General features: G+C 40.2%; 1 protein-coding gene across 1 annotated transcript in view; it reads left to right on the top strand.

The window, feature by feature from the left end:
• The first annotated feature begins 387 nt into the window (after positions 1–387).
• klhl14 (kelch-like family member 14) overlaps positions 388–11,069 on the top strand; it is an 18,020-nt gene continuing 7,338 nt past the window's right edge. The window contains 7 exon segments of the mRNA XM_020595601.1: positions 388–579; positions 1,179–1,557; positions 1,559–2,047; positions 4,031–4,152; positions 8,185–8,274; positions 8,936–9,014; positions 9,847–10,037. Coding sequence (XP_020451257.1) covers positions 504–579; positions 1,179–1,557; positions 1,559–2,047; positions 4,031–4,152; positions 8,185–8,274; positions 8,936–9,014; positions 9,847–10,037 — 1,426 coding nt within the window. The 5' untranslated portion in view covers positions 388–503.

The raw sequence follows: 11,069 nt of genomic DNA, 5'->3' as shown, positions 1-11,069 counted from the left end.
TACTCTCGTTACGACTCACTGAGCCCCAGGCCCAAGGATAATGATGTGTTGTTTCTTGGTAGCATAATTTGTCACACGTATATTTCTTCTTCTTCTTCTCTTGCAGAAAGCACAGCTCCCTCTCACACACTCACACACTTCTTGTTAATTCAGAAGAACAAATGATCAACGTCAACAAATAACCTGAAATAGTGACTTTATGAGTTGGAATCAATGGTTATTTTGAGACACCACCGACCATAGACTTTAAAGGAAAGGACATTTATTAAAAGGAGAACAAAGGAAAATTCAAGTGAGATTATTGGGAACCCGAAGGTTACTTTCTTTTTTGTCAAGAGCTGAAGTCAGGTAAGTTTGGCTCCTTCTCAGGCAAGCTGCTCACATCATTTAGTTGTGACAGGCGCTTTTAGTGAATCTGGCGACAACGTTAGAGCACGGTTGTGTCAAGTTTACACACATTACGCACATAGAAATAGCTTTTGTATCGCATATAAACAATAGATATGCATAATACATTTAACTTTACCGAAAGCTGCATTTCAGTGAATATTTGTCGATACTCACCCCCGCGTAACTCAGGTAGGCTAAAAGCGAAACGCACCGTACTGCTGCTGACGGCTCGGAGACAAACTAATTGCTTTTGTATGACTGTAAATCTGTGCGATGTGTAATGTCCTCACTGTGGGGGTGTGCGGCTAGATAGGACAAGCAATAAGTGTTAGCTGAATGCTGCATGATATCCGTGCTATCCGCGGTCGTTTCTTTTTCCTTATCCGACAACTTCAGCCGCGTCGCCGGGGGGAGAGCGCTGCAGCATCTCCATATCCTTGTTTTGTTTTGACAGCGCCCTTCAAGCCTCAGCATCCATTTAAATCATCTTATTCTCGAGTTAAGAATGAATAAGAGTGGCACGCTGTGGGAACTACTGCGTTTTTGTTTGTTGCTTTACGAGCGAAGCTCAAAGTTGAAAACGGCTGAAACCGTATTGGATGTAGATTCACACTGGCTGGCATGGCATGGTGGTTATTCCCCGCTGGATGGACGGGCAAACTATTCGATAACGTATTCCAGAAATCGTTTTGTATTGTGATATTTGACCAATCGCATCTATAAGTTACGTGTGTTGTTCAAATAAATGACCTGAGGTAAATGGCTTGCATGGTCTATTTGTTGCCTAGGTGGCGTTCACAGTCAGGAAGTCATGTCCAGATCGGGTGATAGAACATCCACCTTTGACCCAACACACAGTGACACCCTCCTGCATGGACTCAATCTCTTATGGAGGAAACAGCTTTTCTGCGACGTGACTCTCACAGCCCAGGGACAGCAGTTCCACTGCCACAAAGCTGTGCTGGCATCCTGCTCCCAGTATTTCAGATCTCTCTTCTCCTCTCATAATGTAATCAACAATGAGGGGAGCAAAGGGGACCAGGGCAGCAGTGGGACCCCCTCGTCCTCTCCTGATGACAAGCTGGTAACCCCCAGCACCAGGCCAATCAATAACCTGGTACTCCAGGGCTGCTCCTCTATTGGACTACGATTAGTGCTGGAGTACCTGTAAGGCAGAGGTGCTCTCAGTCAGCAAGATCCTCAACATCCCCCAGGTCACTAAGCTCAGTGTGCAGTTCCTCAATGACCAGATCTCTGTGCAGAACTACAAGCAGATCTGCAAGATTGCCGCACTCCACGGACTGGATGAGACTAAGAAGCTGGCCAACAAGTACCTGGTAGAGGATGTGCTGCTGCTGAACTTTGAGGAGATGTGTGCCATGCTAGATGCTCTGCCACCCCCAGTGGAGTCAGAGCTGGCTCTCTTCCAGATGTCTGTCCTCTGGCTAGAGCATGACCGGGAGACTCGCATGCACTATGCGCCGGACCTTATGAAGAGGCTGCGCTTCGCCCTCATACCTGCCCCAGAGCTGGTGGAGAGGGTGCAGTCAGTTGATTTCATGAGGAGTGACCCTGTGTGCCAGAAACTACTCCTGGATGCCATGAATTACCACCTGATGCCCTTTAGGCAGCACTGCAGGCAGACCCTGGCCAGCCGGTGAGAAAGAAACAGATGCAAATAGAAACACACAGAACATGCATTCACACATGCACACCCCCCCACACACACAAACACACAGCAATGAGGTATTACAGAGTGGACAGAGGGTGATTAAATGCCTCCCACTTGTTAAATTTGAACAAATTGCAGACTCAATTATTGACCACTCACTCCAGTATTGGTCTGTGTATCACCTATGTAGTCTAGACCATGTACAGTAGGTAGTTCGTCAGAGGTGTGAGATTTGAGGCCCACTTAATGAGGATTGTGGGGGTTTTCCTGCAAAAGAATGCCAGCTGTAAGAGTGGTTGATCTACTCTATGCTACACTGTATCCGTAATTACAAGATTACCTTATGTTTTAGTGAAGAAAAAGCAACTCTTTATTTCCTCACACATCTGTGTAATTGCTGTCTAATCAGTGTAGACAAGATGCAGCAAACTAGATAAAAGCTATGCATTTGATTTGTGGCAACTCTCATGAATACAATTTGAAATGCTGTAATTAGATTGTTACCAGAATTATATGGCAATTACATAACAATTCTGATGTAAATACAGTGATAACCTGTTATTGATAATAGGATAAACAAAAATGTAACACAAGAAAAGGGAATTTAGTTTATTTAAATTTGTAATACACTTGATAAAATATTCATTTTTTAATCACAGACAGATGAACAATGCTCCTGATCCATGTTAGATGCACATCCCTCATTCACACAAAACTAGGCCAAGCATCATGGCTTACTTCCATGTTTGTCCTAATCAGCACTTTAAGGAGCTGGTAAGTAGACAGCTGTTGTCAGGATGCTGATTGATTGACGGTGCTGTTGTCAGGTTGTGTTTAGAGAGCTGATTGTAGTCACTCAGTCAAAGCTGACATTTTTTTGAACAGTGATGGCAGTAATTCAGTAATTGTAAATCTCCGTGTATATATGGTAGTAGAGCAAAAATAAGACCGTGGCATTAGAGACTCTTTAAACTTTAAAATCAAATCAGTCAAATCAAAACAGAAGTAGAATCCTTTTTCACATATCTGTTTCTACAATATCACAGTCACATATCTTTTCCCACATATGGACCTAAATGAGCAAGGAATCAGGAATGCTCATAATTAGCTTCACATGCCACTGTTTCTCTCCTCTCAATTAATCACCATTATCTATGTCCAGGGGCTCATTTGCATATGAATCACCCCAAAACACTTCAGTGTGGGCCAGTAGCAGGGAGAATGCACCAAGATGACAGGAATTTACCCAAGCATAAAAAAGTAAAATATAAAAAAGGGGAAAAAAGGTGAACATGTCTGAATATAAAGGCCAACTGCTCTTAATCTCTTTACTGCATATTGTGATTAATTGGTAGAATTGTGTTGAAATCCATTAAGAGCCATATAATGGTCATTAATGTACAGTAAAGTGTGCAGCTTTTAGGTTATATATCATATACATACAGCAGGAAATATCTCACAACTGGCTCAGAGATGTCACATGAATCATCGTAGCCAATGAAATGGAGACATTCTATATAGACAGGTTTATGTTCTCAATTGTGCTTTTAGCCTCCAGCATGGCACCCTGCAGGATCGTCCAGGCTTCACAGCTAATTGAAAAGATCTCTTTAGAGTACAATAACCATTCAGTAACACATCAAAAGGATAAGTGCGCTGTTGAGCAATTTTTTGTTAATTGTAATAAACGCGACCACATATTGCCCGATTAGTTGTCTCAAGTTCACTAGTTGTACTCATACAATTATGCATTTATTTCTTATCCCACTCACTGATTAAGTCACTTGCACACTGAGCATTTGCACAGTGAAAAATCAAAATACACTGGGCACTTTTAATACTATGAATGGAGTTATGTAAATTAAGGAATTAAAGGTATCCAGGTTCACATTGAGGGCATAATACTGTACCTGTTTTGTTATCTGTTTCTTAACACATGTCCACAAACCCTTTCTTTTGACATTACAGAATTCGTTCCAGTAAGAGAATGCTGTTACTGGTGGGTGGTTTGCCTCCTGGACCTGATCGTCTTCCCAGCAATTTGGTCCAGTACTATGACGATGAGAAAAAGACATGGAAGATCCTCACAAGTGAGTTCCAAGGGTTCTGCTGCCTCTTTCTTTAAACCTGCGCTGCCTGTCTTTTTTTAACCTGAGGCATCTTGTGTTAGTGGCTATTATAATGAGAAATAGTTGTTCTTATAGATGACTTGAACACAGGTTAATTTCTACAGAAAATGGAGCGAAGGAGTTCCCTAAATCCTTCAGGTAATAATGTATCACTATCATTTTTAATATAAGTTTTTAATCAGAGCGTGACTTCACAGCACTGTGGAGCTTCATGCCCGGTTTCCCTTGTTTTTGCTGAAATATGCTGGCAGGATGCTTGATGAGATTTACTTGAATCTAATGATCTATTGTGGCAGAGATAGAACAAGAATGAATGACATCTTTCCTCAATAGCCTTTAAATGTAGTTTAATTATTCTCTCACACTGATCAATATATAAGATTGAATTACCCCATATGTACTAATACACTACAGTGAATTAGCCTGTTGACCTGGTGTCACTATTGATATTAGGTTTATATAAGGTGAGGCAAATGCCAGCTGATAAGGTCAGGAAGACAGCAGCTGTAAAGTTTATACAAATTGTCAAAATATATAATGATTTTACTGTAAGTGACTAAACATAAATAATAATGCAAATAAAAGAAAACAGACATCCTATAACCTGTGAGAATTTGTACTAGGGTATGGTTTATGATGTTGATTTCAGGATATGATTTTGAATGCATGTCATAATTCCACTAAAAGCTATACTACTGAAATAATGCAAGGTCTTTGGGGAACACATTTTTGTGATTTTGCAAGCAGCACGCGCCTCCATAAAGTATACAATGCTATTTTTTCTCTCTGTCTTCCTTGACCTTTGAAGACTCACCACTATGTTGTTGCCATATTGCTATAAAGGTCAAACAAAAGCTAATGGGAGCCCATATTTGCCCCTTGCATCATCATTGCTGGACATATTGAGTTTTTGTCCTTTTTTTGGTTGGAGCTACATCTCAGCAGCATCTCTGCATTCGTACATATTAGCCAAAGGTCTGTTTTCCTTCAGCTCAGCCCTGTGCAGTTTATTGGTTCACTTAATGGGCACAAGTTTTTAATGCATCTGGTGTGATGTTTCCGTTGTTGTCTTAATTCACCAACAACTCTTTGCATGGTTTCTTTCTGTGCTTGACTTAACTTTTTTTTTTTTTTTTTGCAGTCATCTGTTATTTTAGTTCATGTTTGTCCAAATCTATCAAGGTGCATTATACTAAAGAAGGCAGGCATTCACAACAGCCTGAAGCTTACTAGTGTTTATATTGTCATTTTCTCATTAAACCTACACTCCTGGGTATAAACTGCAACAAGCAAAAGGTCAGTAGGGATTTCCATCACTCAAAACTAGAAAGTTAACACTCAAATGGTCCGTGGCCAAGTGGAAGGACAAAACTGCAAAATCATCCCCTTAACACATCAGTAACCATCTGATGTAGCCTCCACACAATGGATGTGGAATAGCAGATTATTAACATTCAATCATAACTTTTCAATGAGGCGAAACCTGAGAGGGACAGCCTTTGATTAAGACATTCATCAACACAATTTGGGAAGAATCTGGTCCCTCTTGTTGTGTCAGATAGATCTGCTGCTCAGTGATTCTAGTGTAAAGTTTGCCATCTAGTGTACCTACAGCAGCGTGGACGAGCACAAGACAAAAGGCAGGCAAAGACTCAGGCACAATGCTTGACTATTCTCTTCTTCTTCTTCTTTAAATCAACCTGATATTAAACTCTCACACTTGGAAATGGCCCTCATCCACGCAGCATGGGCTAGAACAAAGGAATTCAGCTCAGTGGGATGCAGTTGTAATGGTGCTAAAGGCACGTCAGAGCTTGAGCAGCAGTGGTGCATTAGCTGTGGAGTCATTCAACCGACCCTGGCTGTGCCTGTATGCAGAGGTTTCTAACTCCCTCTAGTGAGCCCTAGAGCTCACTGTAGACTGGAGTGATGTTGTCCATCTCGTGGAGGACGTGTTCATCCTGCCCTGCTATGGCTGCTCACCCCTGGGGTTAATGCAAGAGTTTGGGTAGGGGCAAAGTATAGTTAGGCACTTTTTCTCAGGTGATATTATGAAGTAAAATCTTACATGTTAGAAGGAAAATTGTGTTTTATTTTTACACTGTAGAAGACTATTAGAGTAGCCTTAATTACTATACCTTGGTACTTATCCCACTGTTCACCTGTATCTGTAGCACATGTAGAACAGTCCCAAATCCTCCCACAGTACTTCTCATACTGTAGCCTTTGACATACTGTAAAGCAGTAATCTTCTTTTCGCATGGGATTCAAGATGATTTTCAGTATGAGTACAACTTGCTAGACATCAAATAAAAAGCCACCCATCCGTGTCCTATATACTGCTGGCTGAATGATAATGTAAATAGCATGTAAGGGAATTTGGCAGTCATATGGCACTCGTCTTTGAGGTGCACTGGAGGCAGGCAACCTAATCCCTTCGTTCGAGATAAAGCTGTGTTTAGAGTATGTAGTATTAGTTCCTATCTGAGACTCCTCTCCCATAGAGAGGGCCGACACATGTCAACCAGCCAGAGTGAGATTGCAGGGAGAGGCCAATTGGAAAGAAATGAGATTCAAGGCTGTCTAATTTTGCAGCAACTGTGATCCATCAGACGGTGGGGAGGTGACAGTGGAAATGACTGATGGAGACAGACAGGTGGGCTTTAACATTTCACTGATTTGCGCTCAAAAAGCACCAGGCCTGAGATTTATTGAGTGAACACGATCATGTTCATTATGACTGTCACCTAAGACCATTTCTCCACATCTCAATGGGGTCACTTCAGCAAGAGAAGATGGAGGAGAGGAAGGAAGCACAAAAACATACACAAGGGAAAATCCTCCACGAGGGGGTCCTGCTGCAGCTGTGGGCCTGTAGCCTTTTCTGCTAATACATAAAGAGGAGTATGAAACACTAAAGATTATATTTATTGGTTGTATTTAATACATTACCTATATGTGCCAAATATATTAAACTTATCACCACACAAGAAATAATTGTAATGCTAGATGAAGAGAAAACTTGCATTGTGAGTTTCAGTTCTTATGATAAGTTAATGGCAGACAGACAGACAGGTATATATAGATAGATAGATAGATAGATAGATAGATAGATAGATAGATAAGAGTCAACAGGGTCAGCAGACTTGATTCCTCACAAGAAATCACTTCCTGCAAATGGATGATTGGAAAGTTCTATAACAAGAACAAGGAGGAAGGCAAATAAATCACATAACATTAACTCACACTGAGGATTGTGAAATAGATGTCTGGCCGTCATTACAATAAGCACTTTGGCCTGTTGGTCTGAGTACACTGCATATTAAATCGATCTTGACATTAATACTGTATGCACTGTGAGTACCCTCTGTCAAACAATAGCACACTCAGCATTACCAAATAAACACAATGAAAAACACTGCTAGTACAAATACTGCTTAGAAAAAAGTTAAGGTAGCACTTTGTATAACATTTATGAATAAAACAGACTTTAAAAACTGCTTGTTTTAGGATTATATCTGAGGGCAATGTTATTTTTTCCCACAGTACATACTGCAAGTGCTAACCAAGTCACTACAGCTCAGTTGTTGGTGTTTGTTTCCAAAATAACAGTTTTAAAATGTATTGTTAAGTAAAAACCGTCTTGGTAGGGAAAACATGCTATCAGGATGCTGTTTATTTTATGCTGCCACTTATTAAAGTTTGTCAGATGTTTTCTGTAGTTAGATAACAATACACTGTACATACAAATTCATGTAAATGTCACTAGAGATGTGATCTAATATTAATCAATGAAGAGAGATGGACAGCCCTAACCCTAAAATGCTAAAGTTAAGTCTATTTTAACATATCCAAATTAAGTGACCCATGACTTCAAACAGTTTTAATTCTACTGCTTCAGCCTATTTGATCATTATCTTTCCTCAGGTGGCCAAATCATTCCATTATTGCATTTCTGTGACAGATCCCTTTTGATTTTTTTGTCTTATCTAGTAATGCCTTACAACAGCGCCCATCATTGCGTGGTGGAGGTAGAGAACTTCCTGCTGCTGCTGGGTGGAGAGGACCAGTGGAACCCCAACGGTACAGTAACGCCACAGACGGAACATCTTGCTTTCCAGTGATCACACAGCAAATTTGTCAGTGCTGACTTAATGGTGCACGCACTCTCGACCACGTTTATGTAAGTTCAAACCCATCCGAGTTAATGCAACACTTTTGGATAGTTTCAGACACTCATCCTTTTGCCAGATCAGCTCTGAGTGGGCAAACAACACTCCAGTCAACACTTGTCAATAAATGGCACAGAGAAATAAGTGTTAATAACACTGAAGTATTTGTGGTGTGTTAATATTGCTTTGTACTAAATGGTGGTAACATACCATCATAGTAAGAAACAAAAGAAAAATTCACACTGTCTTTTTGTTCTTATTTCACCAAGTGTCAAAACCAGATCACTCTGGGTGAAAAAACCATTCAGTCAACACTTGTTAACTCTAATAGTGGTGAAAATCAGCACATTTTAACACTGAAAGTTATGTGTGGATGGTGATTTCCAGATAAATGAAGACTTGTAGAGTCACTGTTTTGCATTTTAATGGTAAGTAAGTATAAGTATTTGGCAAAGACAGTTACTGTAGAAGTGAGCAGTATGTCTCAACACTGTTGTCATGTTAAGAGATTATTCAGCTAAACCATATGAACAGTCATTTTCAATAATCCTTTATTTCTATCTGTTGTACAGGAAAGCACAGCACTAATTTTGTCAGCCGCTACGATCCCAGATTCAACAGTTGGATACAGTTGCCTCCTATGCAGGAAAGGTGAGCCTTTTTTTATTTGAATACAGAATTGTGGTCGCATGGTGACGCTGTGGTTAGTGCTGTTGTGTCATAGCAAGAAGGTTCCGGGTTCAGGCCCCGGCTGACCTGGGGCGTTTCTGTGTGGAGTTTGCGTGTTCTCCCTGTAGCTGGGTAGGTTCTCTCTGGGTACTCTGGCTTCCTCCCAAAGAAATGCAGCTTAGGTTGACTGGTGACTCTAAATTGCCCCTAGGAGTGTGCGTGGTTGTTTGTCTCTAAGTGTCAGCCCTGTGATAGACTGGTGACCTATCCAGGGTGGACCCTGCCTCTTGCCCAGTGTCAGCTGGGATTTGCTTCAGCCCCCCCCTACACAAACACACCATTTTCTATTGTTTTTATTATGAAGCACTTTATAATTTTGTTTTTGAAAAATGCTGTATACTGTAAATAAAGTTATTATTGCTTTTGTTTAAATGTATATTACATTAGTGGTACCCAGAGGGCAGTACACAGCAGGTATTTACATACATCGGATGATGCACTGAACGACAGCAGAACTCCCAGGGATCTTAGCGTAGCTGTATAAACATCACAGTCTTCTGTTAATGGAAACAAACATGAAATTATGATCAAATAAAAAGATTAGATTTTTAAAAAATCAGTTAGTATAAATTAAGTTAGAATGTCTAACACAAAATCAGCAGAACTGGTATTAAAGCGGGTGCTCACAATCAAGAAAGTGGGCAAGCATGTACTGTAACTACTGCATCCCTAAGCCCCAGAAACTGGAAAATCCTACAATGAATCTTGTCTTTGCCGGTTTAATGATGTTGTCTGGTTGACACGTCCTCCTCAGGAGAGCCAGTTTCTTTGCCTGCCGCCTGGATAAGCACCTGTACGTGATTGGTGGTAGGAACGAGACAGGCTACCTCTCCAGTGTGGAGTCCTACAACCTGGAGACTAACGAGTGGAACTACGTCTCATCTCTGCCGCAGCCTTTGGCCGCCCATGCAGGGGCAGTACACAATGGCAAGATCTACATATCAGGTTAGGAGAGAAACTGTTTCTCAGCAGTGTCACACTTATTTTCTTTTGGAAAGTGGTACCTGATGTGCACGGCATAGCCTGACAGATAAACATATCCACAGTACAGACAAGTAAATTCCACAAGACAGACATAGTTATTAGTCACTTTGAAGATTATGGTTTTATATACAAAAGGTGATCAGGTTATAAAATATAATACATTGTTATGGATGAAATGGATTAGCATTAAATTAACACATTATTTGACACATACATAAATAAGAAAACACCAGGAGCTGTGAGAAAAATGGTAAAAGTCTCCATTATACCATAAAAATAAATGTCCAAACTCTTAAAAGTGACATTTTGTCTTAAATGTTAGCACTGTCTAAAGTTTGGTTAAAACAAAGTGCAAAAGTATCAAAGGTAGTACAGAGCAAAGAGGAAAACTTCAGATTTGTATTTTTCTTACTAAAGACTTGATTAAATACCTGGTCCACCCTTTTTGTTTTGATTGTCACCAGCAAAGTTTCTTAATCATTTCCTAACTGGCTAACAGTGCCATGACATATCACAATACAAATGTTTTTAAAATAACTCAAAATGATGTCTGTATAATACTTCTCTTTTCTGAACCGTATAACATCTATTGTACTAGTGACATTTAAATCAGTCAAAGACTCACACCAACACCGAAAGTAATGAAACAAAATCCTCCCCTTCAAAAAGCTGACCATCACTGAATCATCAGTGAACTTTATGATGTGACAGTTTGATTTGATTTGATTTGATTTATTCTTTCAAACATGTAACAACAGTCAATATGTCAACACACATAATTCCACACATATCCACAAATATATTTTCAATTTGCTTATACCTAGTACATGCTTGAACGGAGTAGGAAGAAGTTAGACTTATCTAGTCCTACCCCCTAACATCATCTTATCATCATTGGTTTGCAAGCAGTATTACTACATGGATACATATTCTACATCCACACTCCCATCTGATTAATCATTAAGCCTGTTCTTGCCCATATCTTGATTGACA

Source organism: Monopterus albus, unplaced genomic scaffold, assembly GCF_001952655.1.
Source record: "Monopterus albus unplaced genomic scaffold, M_albus_1.0 scaffold28.1, whole genome shotgun sequence".
NCBI lineage: Eukaryota > Metazoa > Chordata > Actinopteri > Synbranchiformes > Synbranchidae > Monopterus > Monopterus albus.
Note: the sequence above shows the minus strand (reverse complement) of the source record. Positions and strands in the feature narration are given on the sequence as shown.